The sequence below is a fragment of the Dermacentor albipictus genome, unplaced genomic scaffold (assembly GCF_038994185.2).
Source record: "Dermacentor albipictus isolate Rhodes 1998 colony unplaced genomic scaffold, USDA_Dalb.pri_finalv2 scaffold_16, whole genome shotgun sequence".
NCBI lineage: Eukaryota > Metazoa > Arthropoda > Arachnida > Ixodida > Ixodidae > Dermacentor > Dermacentor albipictus.
This window is the reverse complement of record NW_027225570.1, coordinates 912509-929410: the sequence shown is the minus strand read 5'-3', so window position 1 is coordinate 929410 and position 16902 is coordinate 912509. Positions and strand designations below refer to the sequence as shown.

Sequence of the window (16902 nt, the reverse complement as noted above, 5' to 3'; positions counted from 1 at the left end):
AAATAAAATTTGAACAGAGACTCTCAGCACTGGAGGAAAAAAGGTGGGCAGGAAAAGTGTACAAATATCTGTACATGAAAAGTTTGAACACAAAGTGGACACTCCGAACGAGGAAGCTGAGGAATAGATACCTACAGCCGAGGGAGGGGATCCAAAGTGGTTCTAGTGTGGGAAGGGAGGTGAAGGAGACGGAAAGAAAAATGTGGGAAGAAAGAATGCTCGGAAAGCCATCGCTATCAATGTATAGGTCACAAAAACAGGAGATTAAGAGAGAGCTCTTATTTGATAACTCGCGGGGCAGCTCACTATTATTCGAGGCTAGGACGGGGGTTTTGAGGACGAAAACATACAGGGATAAATTTGAAGACGTGGACCTTCGGTGCGCAGCTTGCGGAGCCGAAATGGAGACCACTGAACATATAGTGCTGAGATGCACAGCCCTTCGCCCGACCCTGGCAGAGGGAACAGAGGCAGATATGGAAGGGGCATTAGGTTTTCCCGGGGAACGAGGGCAAATAGACGAGAAAAGAGTGGCAGTAACGAAGGGGAGGCTAGAGGATTGGTGGAGGAAGTCAAGGGATAGATAATAACATAAATCGGGGACAAAATGTTTCCTCTACTGTTTTAGATAGTTATCTTGGGGGGGGGGGGAGTAAAAACTAGGTTGGGAAAAAAAAGAGGATATAAAGATAGAAAAAAAAGAATAATAATAAAATAGGAGGGGGGAGCAAAAGGCTAGGTGGCGCCAGCCGCCGCCCGTTACAAAGGGTATAGCCGCCATCCATCCATCCATCCATGAGCAAAATGGCAGCTCCCAGCTGATGCAGCGCCGGCTGATGCAGCAAAACCGGGTTGCAGCAGGCGTTCGTTCCGCGAAGAGCACAGCGGTGATGCTGAGCCGAACAGCTCCTCGTGCCCCCAGCTAGATCTCCGAGAGGCAGCGATGTGGGGTCAGCGGTTCTTTCTGGTATTCCGCCGCGCCGCGTTCGGCCTTCCCGTGGCCGTGGCGTTTCTTGACTGCGTCGCGTACGTCGCCAAGGTCGAAGGCGTTTCTATGCAGCCGGAGCTGAACCCGGAGCCCGAGGCATTCTCCGACTACGTGCTCCTCAACCGGTGGGCGTCGCGAAGCTGTGAGGTGCAGCGTGGTGAAGTAGTCGCCATCAAGTGAGTGCTGCATGTGGCGCCAACGGCCCAGAGCATTTCTCTGCGCGTAGATCTCTGGCTTCCACAGTTTCTCAACAAGATGCTTGTCTGACTCGAAAAATTGACGTAGCTACCTGTGTGGTGCTCTGGACAATCTCGCCGGTAGATCTGCCGTCGTCATGGGCTTTACAAAACGGATGCTAGGCCTCCAAGATCTCTGACGACATCCGCATAGATTTGTGGCGGCACCGTCGCAGTCGGCGGCGCTGTTGGTTGGGCCAATTGGTTAGGCTGGCGTTATGCAACCAAACCTTTGGTGGCATAAGCCGTAACCGAAGGCCGGCGTACAGGTACTGTATATGCCCTGAAACAGCTTGTATAGATTTACAGTAACACGTTTACTGCGTGGAAAACTACTGTCCATATCGCACGCTTTTTAATGTTGCAACGTCTTGCAACTCGATAACGAGATTTATGCACCTTGTTTCAGTTAAGATTTGGCCAAAAGATACGTATGTTATACCCGTTTCACACGGGCGTTTGGAAGGCCTTCCAACCGATAGTCAGTTGACAAGTTCGAGCTGCTACACGGGCGGTTTCAAAGGCCGCCGATTCAATAGTCTATCGAGTCAACGGAGCACCCTACAACTACAGTGTACTAGAAGTATTCTAGTACACTGTACTACAACTCTATCGAAATCTCGATGGCCTTTGAGCAAAGGAAGCGGAAACAGCGCGAACATGCCCTCTCGTTCACAGTGTGCTCGTACTCACGGTTAGAAAGAACAAATCAAACCAAATGCTCTAAAAATACAATATATGAGTGTTATTCATTATTCAATAAAGTGTTTTTGCCACTTGACGTGTGCGAACACACACCCAAACGTCAGCCGCATCGAGCGGCGCAAACGTTGCCGCAGTTTCGCTACTCAACAACTTAAACATTAAACATATATGTATTGCAATGTATAAAATTTTTTTAAATGTATAAACAAATAAAAGAAATTCTAGTGCCTTTAAATAGTTTTAATGTTGTTTAACTTTTCGTGACATGAAAGCGAAGGATGGATGGATGGATGGATGGAAGGTAGGAGCGTCCCCTTTGAAACGGGGCGATGGCAGTTGCCACCATGCTCAGATTTTTATTTTGCCTTTTATTTTTTCTGTGTTGTGTGTTATTGAATTTCTCGATTTTCTTTAAATACGTCTTCCTACCCTTTTAACCTTATGTCACCTCTCTGCTTTTGAGCCACCAATCCTCCAATCGCCTTTTTGCTAATTTCCACCGCACATTTATTTACATGACTATCATTATCTCTGAACCCTAGGGCCTCAGGAAGGGTGACTGTGGCCGCATCGACATCGGGATTGATACCATCACATTTTAGTATGAGGTGTTCCATTGTTTCTACATATTTAACACACACAGTACATGTGTCTTCTTCTTCGTTAAATTTCTTTTTATAGCTCCGCGTTCTAGGACATCCTGATCTAGCTTCAAAAAGTAGGGCACTGCCTCTTGAGTTATCATAAAACGCTTCCTTCCTGATCTGCTGTTTCCAGTATCGATATAGTTCCACACTATGCTTCTTTTCCATTGAATTTATCCAATTTTTACCTTCCGCATTTTTAACCTGTCGTTTAATGCTCTGTCCTTTTTCGTCCTCGTGCCTGACATACTTACTGGTTAGCTTCCTAGTTCTTTTCCGCCATTGTGAGTAAACACTCTTTCTGTATAGGTATTTAAACACCTTAGCTGCCCACCTGTTATCATCCAATTTCCTCAGACGTTTTTCGTATAGGATTTTACTGTGAGCTTCCCGTGCTTCGAATGATGCCCAGCCCATATCTCCCTGTACTGCTTCGTTTGTGGTTTTCCCGTGGGCACCTAGTGCTAACCTTCCCACAGCTCTCCGATTTACTTCTAGTCTCGACTGAACCTCTGCCCTTAAACACAGGACCGCATTCCCAAAAGTAAGCCCCGGCACCATTACTCCCTTCCAAATGCCTCTCAGTACCTCATACCTGTTGTAACCCCACAGTGCCTTATGTTTCATTATCCCGGCATCTCTTCGCCCTTTTGCTATTAGAGACTGTTCGTGCTTTTCCGTGTACATCTGCCCTTTGTTTATCCATACCCCGAGATACTTGTATTCGGCCACTCGGGGTATTTCGTGGCCTTGTATTGTAAGCTCCTGATCAGTTGTATCGTTGAAAAACATCCCACCGGACTTAGCTGCACTAAAACTGAAACCTAAACTGTCTCCTTCGTCCCCACAGTAATTAACCAGAGTTTGCAAATCTTCCTGGCTATCTGCTAACAGTACAATATCGTCCGCATACATTAAACCCGGTAGTCGTTGCCCAACAACCTTTTCGCGTAATCTGTACGACAGATTATACCCTAGATTGCTTCTTTGTAACCTTCTTTCCATGCTTATCATATAAAGCATGAACAGCAGCGGTGATAGAGGACAAACTTGCCTTAATCCTTTGTGAACCTCGACAGTTGTCGTACTCTTGATTCCTTCCCATGTTATTTCAACATTATTTTCTCGATATAGTTCCTGTAGAAAATCGATTACCTCATTACCGATACCTTCAGCTTTTAATATGTTACACAGGAGTTCCCTGTTCACATTGTCGTATGCACCACTTATGTCCAGGAAGGCTAAATGCAGAGGTCTATTTTCCGCCTTAGCTATTTCTATGCACTGGGTAAGCACGAACAGGCTATCATCTAAGCGCCTACCACTTCTGAACCCGTTCTGAAGTTCTCCAAGTATTCTATTACTTTCTACCCATGACTGCATCTTTAATTTCACCGCCTGCATCGCCAGCCTATATATAACTGATGTTATCGTAATTGGTCGGAAAGATTTTATGTTTTTCTTATCACTTTTCCCTTTATAAACCAAATTCATTTTACTCTGTTTCCAGCTGTGCGGAATTTGCTTATTCGTTATGACTGCCTCCAATGCTTTTATCAGCGTTTCCTTGCTTCTTGGGCCAAGTTCATTAATTAACTTGATTGGAATTTCGTCTATCCCCGCGGGCGTGCATTTTGGAACATTTGCTTCCGCCTTTTTCCAGTTAAGATTGGTCAATTCTAAGCTGTTTTCTATTATGCTATTCTGTGTTGCTCCCTCACTTGGGGCGATTACCCTATCGTCTTTCCTAAATGACTGCTTTAACTGAACCAATGTAGTTCACAGCGTCATCTCCCTCTAAACAATTTCCTTCGGCATCGTGAATCTGTTCCTCTTTTCTGTGATTAGCATTACCCAGCCAGCTTATATGGTTCCAGAAGTTTCTTGACCCCCCTTTAGTTGCATCGCGAACTTCAGCCAGCCAGCGATCAGAGGACTGCTTTATTTTAGCCTGGACGAGGACCTGCACTTGTTGTTTCTTTTGTCGATAATATTCCCATTTTTGGCCTATTTCCTCTTCAGATAACTGCGCCCTCTTTGCTTCTCTGTGTTCCCGAGATGCCCACCGTCGTTGTTCGATGGCCTCTCTAATTTCCTTATTCCACCAACTTCGTGGCTTCCCCTTTCCTCTTCAGCGGTTTACTCCTTTTACCTCTTATTTTTGTACTAATGAGTAGTTCTAACTGATTATAATCCCACCTTTCCATGGGATGTTTCTTTATTGCTTCCTCTATGTCAGCCGCTATTTGCGCGTCATTTAATTTTGCATACTCTTTTTGGCTTTCCTGCATTTCTCTTTTGAGATCCGCAGCGCCACACAATTTTGCGAGAAACGCCTGAACCACTCAACGGCCTTTCAAAAGTGCCGTGTAGCAGCGCGACAACTCCTTTGAGTCTATAGAGTTGTGGCGTTTCAAAGGCCGTTGACTGGAAGGCCTTCCACATGTGCCCGTGTGGTACAGGTATTAGAAAAGTTGTCTCAATTTCGTTATGTATAAGGATTCTTCGGCCTAATACAAATATAGTAAAAATGAATAATATTTTGGACCCCATCTGCCACTGTCCTTATCTGAACACTCACAGCAGACTCCTCCACTGCAGTGGCCTCATCGCACTTTCCCACTAGGATCGTGCATCGGTAATACACGCGGAACGCATATAACATAACGGCAGCAATTAGAGAGTAGTGCCAGAAATAGTTTACCCAGTGAGCAGAACAAAATTGCATTGTCTCGTGCTGCAGTACTGACATTCGCATAAGTTTTTAAAATAAAAATGGATTACTTCCACCGTGACACAGCTCGCCCCTGCTTGTTAGTCAGCTCAGGTTAACCCTTTGTTTCCTTGCTCTGACCGTGGCCAGCGTGCGCATTTCCTGGGCTAGATTCGTCCAGCGATGATAGTTAGCGTTATCGCGTAACAAAAACAGGCGACTACATTTTCTTACATCACCGTTTCCGTTATTTTTTGCTCCGTAAGCAGGTCATGCCTGTTTACAATGAAAACAAGAAAATTTATAAGTTGAGCTTTGCTAGAGCGCTAAACACAAGCAAAAGAAGGGGAGGGGGGACGTATAAATGCGAAATGTTCACAGGCTTCTCTGTGTTCTTTTGAACATATTTTTGTTACGCTCATCATCATCAGCCTGGTTACGCCCACTGCAGGGCAAAGACCTCTCCCATACTTCTCCAACTACCCCGGTCATGTACTAATTGTGGCCATGTTGTCCCTGCAAACTTCTTAATCTCATCCGCCCATATAACTTTCTGCCGCCCTCTGCTACGCTTCCCTTCCCTTGGAATCCATTCTGTAACTCTTAATGACCATCGGTTATCTTCCCTCCTCATTACGTGTCCTCCCCATGTCCATTTCTTGATTTCAACGAAGATATCATTAACTCGCGTTTGTTCCCTCACCCAATCTGCTTTTTTCTTATCCCTTAACGTTACACCTGTCATTCTTTCCATGGCTCGTTGCGTCGTCCTCAATTTAAGTAGAACCCTTTTCGTAAGCCTCCAGGTTTCTGCCCCGTAGGTGAGTACTGGTAAGACACAGCTATTGTACACTTTTCTCTTGAGGGATAATGGCAACCTGCTGTTCGTAATCTGAGAATGCCTGCCAAACGCACCCCAGCCCATTCTTATTCTTCCGATTATTTCAGTCTCATGATCCGGATCCGCAGTCACTACCTGTCCTAAGTAGATGTATTTCCTTACCAAGTGGGGGAAAGAATGACATATCGAATTATAGACCCATTTCTGTTCTACCCGTCTTATCAAAAGTTTTTGAAGGTGTCGTTGATACTCGTCTTGAGAATTTTTTCCATAAGTTCAGTGTTATTACTTCCTCGCAGTATGGATTTCTGAAAAACAAATCAACAGAGCAGGCGCTTTTAACAGTAAAAGAAAAAAATTATCAAGAATATCGAAATGAAACAGTTCACTCTTGGTCTTTTCTTAGATTTCCGAAAGGCATTCGATTGCGTTCATCACAACACCCTGCTCAAGTTAATGGCATACCCTCAGAGAAATTGGCAATTCAGCATGGTGTTCCTCAAGGATCTATATTAGGACCGTTATTGTTTTTAGTATACATAAATGATATCGCTAACATATCCAAATCGCCTAATCTGGTCATGTGCGCTGACGATACGAATATATTTTTTTCATCCCACTCCTTGTCCCAAATGGAGGCTACGGCAAATTCATATTTAAGAAAGTTACATAACTGGTTATTGACGAATCGGCTAAGCCTCAATTTATCAAAGACTAACTACATAATTTTTCAGCCTATTAACACAGTAGAAAGTATCACTCTGAAAATTTGCTACAAACATACTGAATTAAAACGTGTTTCAAACCAGAAATTTCTTGGTGTTTGGTTCAATGAAAATCTTTCTTGGAATTTTCATATCACCAAATTAATGTCTGATTTAAGTAAAACAGTCGGGTGTTTGTATAAGATATCTCATTTGTTGCCCCCCTGGTTAAAGATATCCATGTATTACGCACTTCTGTACTCAAGGTTATCTTACTGTATCCTTGTATGGGGAACTACGACGTCCAGCAATTACCTGAAACTAATTTCAATTCAGAAACGCGCTATACGTGCCATTGAAGGGTTTCATGGCAGACCTTCAGATTTACCTACGTTACCGCTATTTCAGAAATATGGCATCCTTAAAGTAAAAGAAGTATACAACTTCTGTCTACTTAAGTACATCCATCATCATAGATTGTTCTTTTCATGCCCAGATAATTCCAACAGCCGTTATGTATTTCGGACGAAACTTAAGCTTGTTCCTATCACATGCACCAATTATGGCAAGCAAACACTAAGCTACCAGATTCCCACGGTAATAAATAACTTTCCCTTTGAAACTGAGTATTACCTTCCACAAAAACGCTTTACATCTACAATTAAAAAATACCTAATAGAACAAACGGAATTATACATTTATTTAGTCGACATACTTTGTATTTATCTGTATTTATTTTACTGCCTTTTGTTCTACTTAGTTGTATTTTTTTGCTACTTGTGATATTGTTTCTTTGTTTTAGGACTGATATTTTTGTTTGTAAAAAAAAGATGTGTCTTTACACCACTAATACGATAAGTTGTGTATTCAATTTATTCTTTGTGCGTGTTAACTTACTGCTTCATGCTTTTACAATGCTTGAGAAATTCATTGTGTATTTTGTTGTGAAGTGCTTATGCACAATGCCAGCTGTTTTACGGGTGACCGGGACCTTGTCAGGCTCTTGCCTTTTGTCTTGGCGCCCTGTTTTCGTTGAAAAGAAAATAAACTTTCACTTTCACTTCCAGTGCCTCACTACTTATCGTAAACTGCTGTTCTCTTCCGAGACTGTTAAACATTACTTCAGTTTTCTGCAGATTAATTTTTAGACCCACCCTTCGGCTTTGCCTCTCCAGGTCACTGAGCATGCATTGCAGTGTGTCGCCGGAGTTACTAAGCAAGGCAACATCATCAGCGAATCGCAAGTTTTTTTTATTTATTTATTTATTCCTCAAATGCCCCTGGAGAGGGGTTTTACATGAGGGGTGGGCTGCTTCAAAGGAAAATGCGTTCGATGGCAGTCCTGAATGCAGTCACACTGGAGTGGTCCGCTGCTTCTTCAGGCAGATCATTCCAGTCTCTCGCTGTACGTGGAAAAAACGAATGAAGATGGGATGATGTGCGCGCATGTGGGGGGTACACTGACTTTGAATGATTAGTCCGGGATGAATGGCGGTGAGCTGGCGATATGACGCTGTTACCAATCGGAGCATGATAAAACTTGTGATATAGAATGAGCCTGGACACTTGACGTCTCGCTTGTAGTCTAGGAAGATTCGCATTAGATTTTAGTGCTGTGACACTTGTATATGAAGAATAGTCATGGAAAATGAATCGGGCTGCGCGGTTTTGGACAGATTCAAGCATGTTAGAAAGATTAGCATGATGAGGGTCCCAAATTGAGCATGCGTATTCAAGTTTGGGCCTTACCACAGATTTGTAGGCAAGAGTTTTTACTGGAGGAGGGGCAAATTTCAGATGTCGCCGGAGGAAGCCTAAGGTGCGGTTAGCCTCGTTAGTTATTTTAGCAATGTGAGACGACCATGAAAGATCTTGAGTTAAGATAAGCCCCAAGTATTTATAACAGGTCACAGATGATATTATTGAATTACCTAAGAGATATGAGGGTGCTACATAAGAGTGCCGACGATTGAAAGAGATTAATGAGGTTTTATTTAGATTTAATGACATTAACCATGTCTTACACCATTTTTCAACCGTTTGTAGGTCACGCTGCAGGGCAAGGATATCTGAGCTATTGTTAATGGGTCGGTAAATAACACAGTCGTCCGCAAATAGGCGTATGTTAGAAGATATGTCATTAGGAAGGTCATTAATGTAGATTAAAAAGAGGAGGGGGCCAAGAACAGAACCTTGAGGAACCCCAGAAAGTACAGGAGACAGAGGGGATGAAAAGTTATTTGCAAAAACGAACTGTTGTCGGCCGGTCAGAAAGCTGCGCAACCAATTATAAATTAAGGGATTGAGATTCAGGGCTGAAAGTTTCAAGAAAAGACGGTTGTGGGGTACCTTATCAAAAGCTTTCTCGAAGTCTAAAAACAATGAGTCTACGGGTACATTAAGGTCTAATTGGGAACTGATATCATTTATAAAGAGCGCAAGTTGAGTATCGCAAGATAAATTCTTAAGAAATCCGTGCTGACTAGGATGAAAAAAGTTGTTAGAAATTAGAAATCTCATGATGTGGGAAAAGATTACATGCTCCATCAGTTTGGAACAAACGCTGGTAATGGAAATAGGCCGGTAGTCAAGACATGACGTTGAAGAAGCTTTTTTGGGGACTGGAATGATCTTACCTGTCTGCCAGTCCTGCGGCACCACTCCAGACGAGAGTGACTGTTGAAAAATGTGTGATAAGATGACACTAGTGACATATTTTGTATTCTTAAGCACTTTCGCGTTAATTCCGTCAATGCCAGCCGATGAAGTTAGCTTCAAAGATTCTATTAGTCTGAAAATGCCATGAGGTTCAAACGTGATGGCAGGCATGGGAGGATATTGAGGATTAGGGAAATAAGGAAGATTGCCTTCAGCTTCTTTTGTAAAAACTGTACAGAATGTTGAATTAAGTGTTGTTGCAAGTTCGGTATAAGGTATAGGGACGCCATTTTGGTCAAGTATATTTATCGATTTCTTTGGGCATGGATTGACAACCTTCCAGAATTGACGAGGGTTATTACGTAGCATATCAGGAAGTGAGGTTGAAAAGAATGATCGCTTAGTTTTGTTAGCTTGTGACTGAAACATTTTGTCAATGCAGCGGTACTTTTCCCATGCGCGCGACATGTTAGATTGCTTGGCGATACGATAAAGCCTTTTCTTTCTATTGTTCAGGCGTTTTAATGTGTTATTAAACCAAGGGGATGAGGGCCGTTCAGTTACAGTGATGGTAGGAATATGGGCTTTCGTTAGTTCTTGCATTGTGGATTTAAACATGAACCAGTTATCTTCAACGGAACGACAAGTGAACGTTTCAAGAAATGAGTAACTGAACTGATCGAGTTAACTTTTCATTGAACGCGACATAATCCCCTCTGTCGTAGAGTGTTATGATCTTTCTTATTTTGGGGGGATATGTTATACGAAATTCATAAGTAGCGTGAATTACAGCATGATCACTAAGCCCGGGCAAGAATGTTATCTCAGAAAAGTTGTCAGGATGCGTGGTAAACAAGAGGTCGAGCAAACTGGACGATTGATTTATATGCCTTGTTGGATTGAAGATGAGCTGAGATAAGCCAAACGTAAGACACGTGTCGAGAAATTCACTTTCTGCATTTCGCTTCGATAATGTTTGTGCTATGTCAGACCATACTATTGCTGGAAAGTTGAAATCGCCGAACAGAATGATTGGCGCGTTAGGAAAAGAATGTGCCAGAGTGCAAAGTGCCTCATGGAAGCATGCAATAAAGCTTGAATTGGCATCAGGAGGACGGTAGCAAGATCCGAATATTAAGGGTGGGTGTGAATTTTTAGTGCACAGAAACAGTATTTCCAATGGAGAGGAGATATCAATTTTGAAACAATGAAGGTTGCGGTTAGTGGCTATTAACACTCCTTCACATCACATCACGATCACGATCACGATCGTTGCTTCACATCACGATCGCAACGGAATATATCGAAGTCGGTTAAGGCAATCTGAATTTCGGTGTTATCAATGGTTGTGTTTAGCCAAGTTTCAGTTAGAATAAGAACGTTGCTATCTGTGGTGGAAATAAGGTTAGAAACAGAGTCGAGTTTAGGCAGAAGGCTTCTAATGTTGGTATATAAAATCGAAAGAAGGCATTTTTTTTGTTGTTCACCAGGATCATTTTTTAGCTATGATGGTCGTTGGATTACTTTGTCCGTAGAATGATCATATACATAGATGGAGCTGTCCATTATTAACCTGTTGTGACGAAGCTTATAATGTTTGCCTTGAGGTCTTGCAAATGCAACAAGGTTTTTGCGTGCGAGCCGCGTGTTTGGTGAGTAGTCTGGCGATACACTGAAATCGGTATCTTTCAGTTTACCGAGTTTGCTAGAATGCGCTCTTTAACTTTGAAGTGCGCGAACTTGGCAATTATAGGTTTTGTTTTGTTTACGTCAAAAGACCCAATCCTGTGAGCGCGCTCAATGTCAACTGGCTGCAAATCAACGTTGAGCTTCGTTTTGCAGAGTTCAATCACCAAACCCTCGGCTTTGTTCCAAGTTTCATCCGGGTTGTCGGTTATGCCATAAAATAAAGGTTTGATCTGCGGGCATTATCTTCGTAGGCATCCATTTTAGACGAAAATTGGGAAAGCTTATGTGCGTTTTCGTTTGCGACAGCTTCAACGCCATCTAACTTTTCTTTCAGTGCGGGAACGGATAAACAATCCTGCTCAATTTTTAGGAGGCGGTTCCGAATTTCTTCAAACGCTTTGTCATTTTGTGATAACTTGGTGTGGATATGTTTTATTTCATTAAGTAACGATGACTGTCCTGACTTCAGTTCTTCAAGCGCGGTCATTATTTCGCCGACCGCTTCATTACCAATTGTTTGACTGGCTGCGGAACGAAGAGTAGGCCCTGGGTTCAGTTCGACATCACCCGACAGAACTAACAGCGATAGAACAACCTCGGCACAGTCATATGCAATGGATAAACAAGCGTGGGCTCGGCAACGCTAAGAGCGCAGGGTAGCGAGTACGGGGGGCGTATAAAGAAGAGCAATTCGTTACCTGCACGGCAAAAAGGCGATGAGTTAGAGCGAAGCCCATCGCAGTTGCGTTGCCGAGCCCACTGAAGAGCAGCACAGAACACCTATACAAACTTAGAGAAGGGAAACTGTACCTTCCACAGTGCTACGGAAATAAGCGTAGCGGTGGCGTCGTGAACTAAAGTATGTGACCACAGGTGGCGCTGTACAACAGTGGGAGCTTGGATTTTGTGGCGGATGGACGTGCTTTTCGGGGCTCCGTGGCGACGACGAAATCATAAGTTTTTGTGCATGCTTTGAGCTTGCTTCTGTTTTTATTAGCTGTTTTTTTGTATTTAAATAGTAATTGGGCGTGCGGACGCTCCTGTGTCGAGGCTTCAGCGACTTCGTTCGTGGCTAGGTGGTCTTTTTTTCTTCTTGTTGGCTGATGTTTTTGAAGAGTTTTGTTTTGCATGGAGCGGGGGCGCAAATTTTGAATTCGTGGTAAGCGTGGTAAACGTGCCGGCTTTGTCTGGGTCTGGCGGTTTCCCTCGTTGGGCCTGGGTGCTAGGCGGGACCTGTTTGATAGGCCTATGTAACTATCTCAGCTAGCTCTTCGAAGTGATTTGGCGGACGTGCTCGTTGAGCCTGAGGAAGTAGGCCTAGCGATGAAACCAAACAAAGGGAAGGCCGCGGGGGATGCGGAGCAAGTGCAGTGCGACGAGTGCCTGCGCTGGTGCTCCCTCGACGAGACCAGTTTCCAGAGCTTAGCAGACGCGGAAGAGTCTAGCTTTGCGTGCAGGCTGTGCGAAAAGGTCAGGGAAGCAGTCCAAAAACTGGAGGGAAATTGGACAGCCAAGGTCGAGGAGCTGAAAGCAGACCTGAAGGAGGAGCGGGAGAGGCGGTTAGCTTTGCAGGCGAAAGTCGCCGAGTTGGTCAAGGTGGAAGCGGTGCAGGCCGCGCAATTAGTAAGAACCGTGGCCGAGCTTGGAGAAGAGAAGGAAAGGAGAGCAGAACTGCATAGGCGTCTCGATGCGCTTGAGACGCGCGCAGCGGAGAATGATGGGTCGGGACACCAAGCCGGGGGCAAAAGCACAGAAAGTAAGGTAGACCCTACATGCGAAGTCGGGGGCAGGGTGGCAGGGCAAGCGGTAGTCAGCTCGCCGCCGGTGAATCGGCGTAGTTATAGCGAAGCAGCGCAACACGCCCCGCGGGAGGCGACGCTGCAGCCACAGGAAGCCGGGAAGCAGGGAGAGGTAGGAGAGAGTGAAAGGGTGATTATCGCTGGCGACTCAAACATGGCTGGGTGCTCAAAAGCAATTGTGGAGAGGGTGAAAGGCGACAAAAGAGTGGCGGTAGGGACATTTCCAGGGCAGACACTGGGTTCTGTCATGGAGCGAGCAAAAGAAAAGCTCACGGAAAATGCCCACGTGCGCAACCTTGTCGTAGTAGCAGGTGGGCTAAATGACGTCCCGAACAGGAAAGGGCCAGGACTAGCCCAGCGCTTGGCGAAGGGGGTGGACGACTTGCGCGAGCTATCCCCTCAGGTGCAGATCGTGGTGTGCACGGTGCCGGAGGTGCCTGTGCGTGACAGTCACGTACAAAGAGCCGTAATGGCTGCCAATGAGGCAATATGGAAAATGAGCCGAGAGAAAGGCTTCGAGGTTGTCGAAGTAAACAGGGAAGTGAGAAGTTGTGGTGGTTTTAAACGAGATGGGATCCACTTCAATTACAGGCTAGCACGAGAAGTGGGCTGGCGACTTGGGGGTCGCGCTGTTGCTTTTTTAGGGGGCCCGCGGGCGCTCGGGAGGTCAGAGTAGGTAGTAATAAAGAAGGTCCCCTAGGGGAACAGCAGAAGAGCATCGCCGTCGATAAGAGAAAAAGGAGGAAAGCAAGAACAAGAGCTCGCCATGCAATAGGCTACATAAACATGCAGGGCGGCAGAAGAAAGGAAAAGTGGGCAGAGATTGAGGAGCAGTTACATAGAGAACAAATAGGGGTGTATGCGGTTACAGAAACGCACCTTAGAGACTCAGAAGAGCCGCCAGTTATTGAGAATTATGTATGGGAAGGGTGCAACAGAACTAAGTCGGAAAGAAAGGGAGGGGGAGTCGGAATGCTCATCCATCAGGGAGCCAAATGGAAAAGAGTAAATTCACAATGTCAAGAGCATCTTTGGTTATCAGGTACAATGAGTGGGAAAGAAACTTGGCTTGGAGTTACGTATTTGTGGACCGGAATAAATTGCACAGAGAAGAATAAAGAGTTAGTGGAATGCATAAGCGCTGATATTAGGGGTTTCGGGAATGGTGCTGAGATAGTCCTATTAGGTGACATGAATGCCCACATACAGGATTTAGATGGCTATACCGACAATAACGGGAAGTCAATGCTAGACCTTTGCGAGCAACATAACCTCGTGATCGTGAATACAGGGCCTAAGTGTGAAGGACAGATCACGTGGGAAGTGGGAAACCGGCAATCGACCATTGATTACTGTCTGATGACAGAAGGAATTCATGATAAGTTGAGAGAAATGGTCATCGATGAGGAAGGGTTTAGCAGCATAGGCAGTGACCATAAACGCATCATTTTGAAAATGGGATATGTAGTTGGGAAAGAGAGCAACGAAAGCAAAATGGCCAGCCCAAATTTGAACGCTGAACAAATAGCAAATATAGTCACTAGAGTGGAGGAAGAAATTGGCAAGTCGCCAAGTAAGGGGTGGGAATATGGTGAGCTTCTAAGTGTAGTAACGACAGAAATACGGAAAGAGAAACAACACGTTCATTGGAAAGGAAAAAAGAAACCGAAAAGCTGGTGGAACAAGGAGATACGAGAAGCGATCGCCGAAAGACAGAAAGCATCTCGAGAGCACAGGCAGGCAAAGAAGGCGCAGTTGCCACAGGATGAAGTAACCGGTAAATGGGAAATATACCGGGAGAAAAAGTCTATGGTTCAAATACTGGTGCAAGCAAAATTAAAAGGTGAAAGTGAAAGTTGGTTGTCAGAAATACGTGAGAAAAAGAAGGCCGCACCTAGAATATTTTGGAATCACATAAAATTATTAGGCAGGAAATCAACAACAATACAACAACATATCCTAGACGAAGATGAAAACAGACTGGAAGGAGAAGCAGCAATAAATTACATCCAAAAAGTAACAGCCGAATCTTTCCAAGGCAAGGACGAGGTTGTATTTGAAGAAAAAAAGAGCATGAAAGAGACCCAAGGGGGAAAGGAGCTAGTGCTTACAAATTTAAACTGGAAGAAAGCGGAAGAGAAAATTCCTAAGCGCACAGCCACAGGGCTAGACGAGGTTCCCGTTAGGCTGATAAATGAACTGGGACCAAAAAGTAAGGAAGCTCTCGTGAAAGCAGTTGAAAAAACTTTAAAAGATAGACGAATACCAGACAGTTGGCGACAAAGTAGAATGAATTTAATTTATAAAGGTAAGGGGGAGAAAGACAGAATTCACTCGTATAGACCGTTGACCATTACATCGGTAATATACAGGCTAGCAATGCAGGCAATCAAATTAAAGCTTCAAGCATGGGCAGAAAATAATGACATTTTGGGAGAGCTTCAGAATGGCTTTAGAATAGGTAGGCGTTTGGATGATAACTTGTTTGTTCTTACTCAGTGTATTATCAAAAGCAGAAAGCAGACCGTTGTATGTGGCCTTTTTGGACATTACAGGAGCATACGACAACGTAGACCGCAGCATTTTGTGGGATATTCTGGAAGGGGAAGGCTTAGGTAACGATTGTATACAGCTTTTGAGAGAGATTTACCTAGAAAATACTGTTTGCGTTGAATGGGAAGGGATGAGGAGCGCGGAGAAAGTTCATATCAACAAGGGACTGAGGCAGGGGTGCCCTTTATCCCCGCTGCTGTTTATGATGTACATGGTGAGGATGGAGAGGGCGCTAGAAGGAAGTAATATCGGGTTTAATCTCTCATACATACAGGCAGGTACAGTAATAGAGCAGCAACTCCCAGGTTTATTTTATGCGGACGACATTGTGTTGCTCGCAAACAAGCAAAGTGATTTGCAACGTCTGGCTAATATCTGTGGACAGGAAGGCAACAATTTAGGTTTGAAATTTAGTGTTAGAAAATCAGGTGTTATTGTATTCAATGAAAACAGTGAACAGACAGTGGAGATACAGGGCCAAGAAATACCTCGGGTAACAGAATATAAATACCTTGGTATATGGATAAACGAAGGCAACGGATATATGGAAACGCAGGAAAAAACCATAACAGTCAAGGGGAAGAGAAATGCAGCCATAATGAAGCACAGAGCGCTATGGGGATACAATAGGTACGAGGTCCTCCGAGGTATGTGGAAAGGGGTAATGGTTCCAGGACTTACTTTTGCAAATGCGGTTGTTTGCTTTAAATCAGGGGTACAATCAGGACTCGACGGGAACCAAAGGTCAGTGGGTCGCCTCGCATTGGGCGCTCACGGGAAGACTACAAATGAAGCTGTGCAAGGGGATATGGGCTGGACTAGTTTTGAAGTGAGGGAAGCTCGCAGTAAAATTGAGTATGAAGAACGGCTGAGGAATATGGAGGAAAGTAAATGGGCTGGGAGAGTGTTCAGGTATCTGTACAGGCAAAACATTGATTCACAGTGGAGGAAAAGAACTAGGAAGCTTACCAGCAAGTATGCGGCCTGTGGGGTGGGCAACACAGCAACAAAGAAGGTCAAGCGGAAAGTCAGAGAGGCTGAATTAATCTCATGGGTGGCGGCAATGGAAAAGAAACCTGCCATGAGTAACTACTTAAGGGGAAAAACGAAATTAGGAAAGAAACCATTTATGATAACTCAAAGGGAAGCTCATTACTTTTCGAAGCGAGATCGGGATGCCTTAGAACACGCACGTATAAAGCGAGATATAAGAAGGAAGAAGAAGCATGTGCTTGCTGCGGTAAAGCTAGGGAAACGACTGAGCATATTTCATTAGAATGTGAAGACATCTATCCAGCGGTCGATTTAGGCACCACTGGCCTCCTTGAAGCCCTTGGGTTCAGCGGGAGCAGTGGTAAAGCAAACAGGTCCG

General features: G+C 44.4%; 1 protein-coding gene across 2 annotated transcripts in view; it reads left to right on the top strand.

Moving 5' to 3' along the window:
- The first annotated feature begins 777 nt into the window (after positions 1–777).
- The window catches only part of LOC135899640 (mitochondrial inner membrane protease subunit 2), a 58903-nt gene continuing 42778 nt past the window's right edge, over positions 778–16902 (top strand). Inside the window, exon 1 of one of the 2 annotated variants that reach the window (XM_065428946.1) lies at positions 778–1164. In XM_065428946.1, the coding sequence (XP_065285018.1) occupies positions 944–1164 (221 nt within the window). In that variant the 5' untranslated portion in view covers positions 778–943. The remainder of the gene's footprint in view (positions 1165–16902) is intronic. The other variant, XM_065428948.1, reaches the window with a different exon arrangement.